The sequence below is a fragment of the Myotis brandtii genome, unplaced genomic scaffold (assembly GCF_000412655.1).
Source record: "Myotis brandtii unplaced genomic scaffold, ASM41265v1 scaffold679, whole genome shotgun sequence".
NCBI classification, from domain to species: domain Eukaryota; kingdom Metazoa; phylum Chordata; class Mammalia; order Chiroptera; family Vespertilionidae; genus Myotis; species Myotis brandtii.
In genome coordinates this window covers 590,275-598,117 of record NW_005370653.1, presented here as the reverse complement: position 1 = coordinate 598,117, position 7,843 = coordinate 590,275, and the positions used below count along the sequence as shown (strand labels likewise).

The following is a 7,843-nucleotide window of genomic DNA, read 5'->3' as shown; positions in this document are numbered from 1 at the left end:
CTGCCTCTCTGGCTGTGACCGGCTCACTCGGGTCTCACCCACGCCGGCTTATTGGTTCCTGTTGAGTCCTGCAAGTGCGGGAGGTGGAGATCTCTAAGTCTCTCCTCCACGTTTGTGAAAAAGCTTGTGACCCAGCCTGGCCAGTGTGGCTCAGTGGTTGAGCATCGACCTGGGAACCAGGAGGTCACAGTTTGATCCCCAGTCAGGGGCGTGCAGGAGGTGGCTGATAAATGACTCTCTCTCATCATTGATGTTTCTATCTCTCTCGCCCTCTCTCTTCCTCTCTGAGATCAATAAAAATATATTTAAAAAAAAGAAAAGAAAAGGCTGTGAGCCACAGCAGGCCCTGCACCATTGTCAGCAGCAGCAGCAGCAGCACCATCACAGCAGGAGCTCATTGCATGCTTCAGGGAGAGGACCAGACATATTCCACCAGCTGACCAATCTGAGCTCCCTGGGAGCCCGTGGGTGTCATCCGGGGCCCTCCTGTTCCTTGTGACACGGAAAGATATTTCTAGTGACAAAGAGACTGTCCACTGTATATTTTATCTACAATGTCACTGTTAGAACCCTGCCCTCGCTTCCGAGCATGTCCCACTACAGAATCTTGCAGAAAGCGGGCGAGTGGAGAGAGAAGCAGCGTAGGGAGGTGGGAGTCAGCCCTGCTTCTCTCGCGTTGGGCGACTCTCCCGCGAGGAGGCCGGGAGGCCAGGGCGAGGCGCCAGAAGGCCCAGAGCTGACGGCTCCTCTCTCCCGGCAGCACATTCGCGTGGGGTGGGAGCTGCTGCTGACGACCATCGCCAGGACCATCAACGAGGTGGAGACGCAGATCCTGACGAGGGACGCCAAGGGCATCACCCAGGAGCAGATGAACGAGTTCAGAGCCTCCTTCAACCACTTCGACCGGGTACCTCCCCCTCGAGCTCTTTGCAGGGCAATACTGGGGACATTCAGACATGTTCAAGAGAATGCCCATGCCGTTCGCTTAAGTCTTCAGGCCCTAGAAGGTCACAGGGGCGGGGTGTGGTGAATGCCAAAGGCAGACAGCCACCGTGGTGACGGGTGCTAAGCTCTGACGTTGCCCAGGCCACGACGTCTAGGATTGTGTGCTGTTCGGTGCGGGTGACAGTGGACGCCTTTGTACGTGGCAGCAAAGCTAGATTTGTTATAAGCGAATGTGTGTCCTTAACAAAATGTGGTTCTAAAGACTTCAGACCTTTTCCTCAGGAACTATTTAGGTAAAAGCACCTGATAGAAATTTAACCTGTTCTTTTGCCATATAAAACTTAATTTTCTTTTTTAATGAACAAAATCGACTCTTAAAGATGTTTTAAGGAAAATGCACCAACAAAATGGTGAGCATTTTCATCGTAAAGGCGTCTAAAAAGTGAAGTGTATTTTGATTTCAATAGTATTGATTAAAACCAATTCTCTCTAAGAAAATCTGGCATTTAGCGACAGGATTTGCGGGCGGCGGGAAAAGGAAAGATTTAAAATGACCTGGAAGTTCTGAGCCTTAAGAGAGCCATTGAATTGGAGGTGCCCCGGGCAGTGAGGCATCCCATTCTGGACTTCGGGGCTGAACCTAATGGTCATCTCTGATAAGATAGGGCCTGGGCGGCCACCTGGTCTGTGGAGGCTGGGCCGCCCTGTGTCCTGCCCTGGCCTCCTCTCCACCGTGAGTGGCCGAGCGTGGAGCCTCACAGGGTTTGTGCTGAGGCCACGTTTGACACACGCAGGGCCACGCCTCAATTCCTCTTGGACCTTGAAAATAAAAACCATCCTGGCCCAGGCTGAGAGCGGTGGTGGGCTCTGCTCAGCCATCAGTTGGTGGCTGTAGTCAGCTTCTGACTGGGTCATTTTCAGGGGCACGGGGCGCTTCCTTCCATTGCTTTCTTCAGTGTGTGGTCTTCCTTTCTTGTCTGTTGTCCCCCCCCACCCCGCCCCCCGCTTTCCCCTGGTTAAGAAACCATTTTGTAACATCCCTGGGTTGGCTCTGGTCTTCCTATAAGTCAGTGGTGACCTTGACAGTCTCCTTGGCCAGCTCAGGTGTCCCCTCTCTTCCTGGATTTTGTTCCTCGGGTCAAGTAGAGTAGCTCCTTTGCCTCTAATTCCCAGCGTCTCTGTTTGTATCTGTCGGCAGAGGAAGAATGGCCTGATGGACCACGAGGATTTCAGAGCCTGCTTGATTTCCATGGGCTACGACCTGGTAAGCAGAAGTGGAGGTTTCCCCAAGGGGATGTTTTGCTGAACTTGGGTATATATTACAGGAGGTGACTGCCCCAAGGGATGGTGGCACATTGGGGATGAGTCCATTTGCATTGAATAGGATAATCTTTCTGAAGGTCGCCTGCTACCATATGAAAGCAATTTCACCGAACCAGAATCTATATTTGTATTCAGTCATTGTTCAGATATTAAGCTTTCCGGATGATTTGTAACAGCTTTATTGAGATATAACTCACTATACAATTGACCCGTTTAAAGTGTACGCTTCAGTGGCTTTTCGTATCCTGATGATTTTTAAGTGCTTTTCCCTCCAACATTTTAAAAAGTAAAAAGGTTTAGTAGCAAATCAGCTCAGAAAGCCTTGCATTTTCCTGTGGCCCCTCACTCCCCTGGGAGCCACTGATGTGGATTCTCAGCGTGAGCTGCCCCGACTCCTCTCTGACCTTGAAAAGAAAAGCCTGGAGAGCCACCTTCCAAACTGCATGCCGCTCCTCTCAGTTGTCATCTGGAAAAGAGCTGGCCCTTATGTTCACGCCTGCGGGAGTGTGGGTCCCAGGGTGGAGGGAATTCAGGAGCCTCAGGCGTAAAGCCACAGCCGCTGTTACAGTCACTGGGTGGAGTGACCTTTGTTCCAAAGCCTGCAGGGGATGCAGGAGACTTAAGTGTCCACTGCTGCCCAAAGGACCTGGCGGGCGGCAGGTGAGCGCACGGACTGGCTCTCTGCATAGCTGTGTGCTCTTGAAGCCAACGTGTCCTTGCCACCTCGCTGCAGGGTGAAGCCGAGTTTGCCCGCATCATGACCCTGGTGGATCCCAACGGACAGGGCACCGTCACCTTCCAGTCCTTCATCGACTTCATGACCAGAGAGACAGCCGACACCGACACCGCGGAGCAGGTCATCGCCTCCTTCCGCATCCTGGCGTCCGATAAGGTCTGCACGGACAGATTCCTTCTGTGTGCATTTTCCTCATAAGAACAGAAACGACATTTCAAGGGAAAATAGTACGGTAGTAGTGCATGTTGGACCACATCAGCATTGTTTTCAGAAAGCAGCAGGTAGCCCAGCTGGGGTGGCTCCGTGGTTGAGCGTCGACCCATGAACCAAGAGGTCACCAGTTCGATTCCCGGCCAGATCCCATGCCTAGATTGTGGGCTCTGCCCCCAGTAGGGGATGTGCAGGAGGCAGCCAATCAATGGTCCTCTCTCATCGATGTTTCTGTCTCTCTATCCCTCTCTCTTCCTCTCTCTCTCTCAAATCAATAAAAACATTAAAAAAAAAAAAAAGCAGCAGGTAAACAGTGGTGGTTCACCCAGAACAGAAAAATCAGACATTCTGCTCCTGGAATTTGTGCTTGGGCCTCAGTGAGTTTCATGCAAGGAACCAGGAGTGTGTACTTTGTAGGGGTTTTTTTTGTGTGTGTTTTACTGGTTAAGCCAATAACCTTGAGGTCACAGTATTTATCTCTCCCCCTGTGGCTCAGTTTGAGAAATACTGGTGACAATGCTCCCGGTGGGAGACCCACTGCCCTGCAGGAGTGGTCTTAGGTGTAAGCTCGGTCTGCAGGCACCAGGCCCATTAGACGGCCTGCCTTTAATCTTTTTTATTTATTATTATTTTTTAAATATATATTTGTATTGATTTCAGAGAGGAAGGGAGAGGGAGAGAGAGAGAAACATCAATGATGACAGAGAATCATTGATCGGCTGCCTCCTGCACGCCCCCTACTGGGGATCAAGACCGCAACCCCGGCATGTGCCCTTGACCGGAATTGAACCTGGGACCCTTCAGTCCACAGGCCGATGCTCTCGACACTGAGCCAAACCAGCGAGGGCTGTACCCTTTTTTAAATTGAACCAACCGTGTATCATCATGAGCACACCTGTTGCAGGGTTTCCCCGACTGACTTGCAAACCCCTCTGTCTCTTGCAGCCATACATCCTGGCAGAGGAGCTGCGGCGCGAGCTGCCCCCGGACCAGGCACAGTACTGCCTGGGGCGCATGCCAGCCTACAAGGGCCCGGGCGCGGTGCCTGGCGCCCTGGACTACGCGGCCTTCTCCTCCGCGCTCTACGGGGAGAGCGACCTGTGAGCCCGACGCTGGCCTGCCCACAGCAGCGAAAGACTTTGACGAGCGTGGTTAAGGGAAGGGACAGGGAGAGATTTTGCGGCTCAGTAATGGTTTATGACATAGTGTGCTTCATCAATAGGTTTCTTTATTTCGGAATTGTTAGCTAAATGCAATGGAATATCAGGGTTTTTTGGTTTGTTTCTTTGCTCAAACAAGGCAAAATCCTTGAGTAGTATGAAATGAGGAGGATCTAGGGACAGAAGAAAAGTACAAAATGGGAAATTCCCAAATACCCAAGATTTGAGATCAGGAAGAAAAAAATTGGGTAAATGTTTGATATCTTTAAAAATATTCTTAAGTAGGCTTATGTGATTATCGTGAGGGTAATATATTTGGGATATTCGTGTTTTACCTTCTCATCCAAAGATTAGCGATATTTAAGTACTATTGTTTCTTTAGTTGAATTTAATGTTGTGAAACGGAACTTCCAGGGAATGGAACCAGACGACCCAAAATATCTTTAGTACTTAAAAATTTTTAAATAGAATTTATAGTCAGCTCTTTGTTCTTTAGGACTACGCAGTCCAGTTAGTGGATTTCAATGCCTTATTTATCGTCCAAAGTAGAGACCTCAGGAATCACAGAAGCCGGTCTGCTTGCCAGAGAGGAAGCTGTAGTCACTAGGAAAAACGAATGTGTTAGGATCACGTATTGAATCCAGGTTTCTGTGCATTTCCTAGAGCTTGTTAGCACGGATTTGGAAGAGATGACTGTAGGTAAGTGCCCTGTTTTTTAAATAAACAGGTTTCTGTAGCAATAGTTTACAACAGGACATGGGTCAGAGACCGGAACCCAGATCGCTCGCCAGGCCACACTTCGTTAAGCCCTTGACTTTCTGACCTGGTCAGGAGGAGTTAGTAGGGAAGGACTCATTCTTAGCAGCAGTAGAGATAGAGCTTGCATTGCAGACCTTTACATATTTTGGGGGGATGCTTTTTGTGTAGTAGGAACGACTCGACGTTTTTTGCCAGCACTCAGCGTGCGGTCACCACTGTGATTGGTGCCGAGCCCGGGTCTGGCTCTCTCCACACCTGAGGCCCTGCCACGGAGGACACGCCATGCTCCCAGCATCCTCTGCTCTCTTGAATGTTCATCTGTTCGAATGTTTGGGCTGCCTTATGCTATAACTCCCCCTCTGTTTTTCCGTCCTGTTGACAGCTTGTAGAGAAGGCAGGAATTCTGTTTACATCTGAGTCCTTAATGATCAGGAAAGGGATTATAAACAAACAAAAAACTGTTGCCAACAGCAATTCAAGTGTTACTAGAAAAGCAGTCCTGTTTCTGTTGCCCACGGTCTGCTTTCTCAGATTTTTGGTGGATTGCCACCAACAGCTGGAAATGTGATATTTTCCATTCATACCTGTTCGGTAACTTCCTACTCTTACTGCATTGGCCCATGTAGAACCCTTACCTTTAAAAATTTCATTTGCTTCATTTTATTAAGTAGTTGGTAGGTAGCAAGTTCCTGAAATACCCGAGTCCCTGTGTGTCATGCCAAACACTTTGGGTGATAAGTAGAGGAACTCTGACTCTTTATTTCCAGCAGGTGCTATATTCCAGCCATAAACATTAAGGAAACACTGGGAAGTCGTTCTGACTCTGAGGCTATGAGGGGGACTTGGGGTGTTTTAGAATGCGTACAGGTAGCTCAGCTGCCTAAAATGTTCATTGCTTTACAATATTCAGGCAAGAGGATAGATGTACTATCTGCTAATAAATGAAGAAAGGAGATAAACTCTGAAAAACACTTAATAAACATGTTTATACTCTCATCTTAGAAGATATTTTTATTTCTGAAGCTGAATTATCCATTAAACTTAATTTATAAAAGAAAAAGAATCCATGCTTATCTTTTTTTCAAAGAATAGCCCGTTTCTTTGGTTAACCACAAACTTCCTCACTTAAAATTGCCATCATATTTAAAAACTTTCCTTTGGGTAACTATTTGCCAGCCATAAAGAATTAGAAACTGGCCCTCACCGGTTTGGCTCAGTGGATAGAGCATCGGCCTGTAGACTGAAGGGTCCTGGGTTCGATTCCAGTCAAGGGCACATGCCGAGTTGCAGGCTTGATCCCCAGTAGGGGGCATGCAGGAGGCAGCCAATCAATGAGTCTCTCTCATCATTGATGTTTCTATCACTCTCCCTCTTGCTTCCTCTCTGAAATCAATTAAAAAAAAAAAGAATTAGAAACTGGCTGGTTTGGGAGGGGGGGCGGTAAGGGGTAAATTTGGGATGAGGAATTAAGGTTGATCCAATTGGCCCTGGCCAGTTTGGCTCAGTGGATAGAGGGTCGGCCTGCAGACTGAAGGGTTACAGGTTTGATTCCATTCCGGTCAAGGGCATGTACCTCAGTTTCAGGTTCAATCCCTGGCCCTGGTGGAGGCACATGCAGGAGGCAGCCAATCAATGTGTTTCTCTCACAACGATGTTTCTCTGTCTCTCCCCCTCCCTTCCACTCTCTAAAAATCAATGGGGAAAGTATCCTCAGGTGAGGATTAACAACAAAAAACCCAGGAGTTGTCTGAAGGTCTTATCTCTACACATAGGTTTATGTGGGATGAGCTGAGGGTGAGGGTGAGGGTGAAGGTGAGGGTGGGGAGTGGGCTAGCCGATTATCACCAAAATAATAATCACCTACAGAGAGGAGAGGCTTTTTTGCAGTGTTCCCATCCACTACAGATGCATTTGTATTATTTCCTAGGGCTACGATAACCGAGTAGCACAAAATGGGTGGCCTCAAACAACAATGTATTGTCACAGGTTTGGAAACTAGAAGTCCAAAACCAAGGTGTCAACAGGGCCTTTCTCCCTCTGACATCTACAGGGGAGAATCCTTCCCGGCTCTTCTAGCTTCTGATGTTTGCAGGCAATCCCCGGTTCCTTGGTGTGTAGGTGCATCACCCCAATCTCTCGATTATTAGTCCTAACTAGGTCGTGAGTTGCTCTAAGACAGGTGGGGGTCGGGATGGGAGGCAGTTTGTCTTTGCATTCCCATGTCCGACACACAGCAGGACTCAGTAAATGCTTTCTGTCTATAAGTGGCCATACACGCATCTCGCCCAGCACCAGGCTATAGCGGAGGCGCATAGCGCCTGGCCTTCCACTCAAGCTCCAGCTCTGAGCTGCACACAGTAGGGGGCCAGCATTGCGGAACCAGCAGTGAGGGGTCAGGAGCGCGGAGCCAGTGTCCGCTCCCCACACAGCCCACGCTCCAAGCCGCCACGCGGCTGAACTTCCGGGTCCGAGTGCGGAGGTGCGTGAAGCTTCGCGAGGACCGGACTACATTTCCCAGAGAACCCTGGGGCGAGCCTCAGGCAATTGGTTGAGACCGACAGCCAATGCGGCGGCGAAGAGCTCGCACAGACCAATCACAGCCCCGGGGCGGGAGCTTCGCGTGGATGCTCAGCTGCGACAGAAACACCCTGAGGGGCCGGTTCCGGGACGCACGTCGTTCTCCCCCTCGCCACGTCCGCGGCTCCCCGGC

At 49.6% G+C, this 7,843-nt stretch overlaps 1 protein-coding gene across 1 annotated transcript in view; it reads left to right on the top strand.

The window, feature by feature from the left end:
* ACTN2 (actinin, alpha 2) overlaps positions 1-6,187 on the top strand; it is a 58,200-nt gene extending 52,013 nt beyond the window's left edge. Inside the window, exons 19-22 of the mRNA XM_014529275.1 lie at positions 509-907; positions 2,144-2,209; positions 3,002-3,160; positions 4,160-6,187. Coding sequence (XP_014384761.1) covers positions 509-907; positions 2,144-2,209; positions 3,002-3,160; positions 4,160-4,318 — 783 coding nt within the window. The 3' untranslated portion in view covers positions 4,319-6,187. The remainder of the gene's footprint in view (positions 1-508; positions 908-2,143; positions 2,210-3,001; positions 3,161-4,159) is intronic.
* The last annotated feature ends 1,656 nt before the right edge of the window (positions 6,188-7,843 follow it).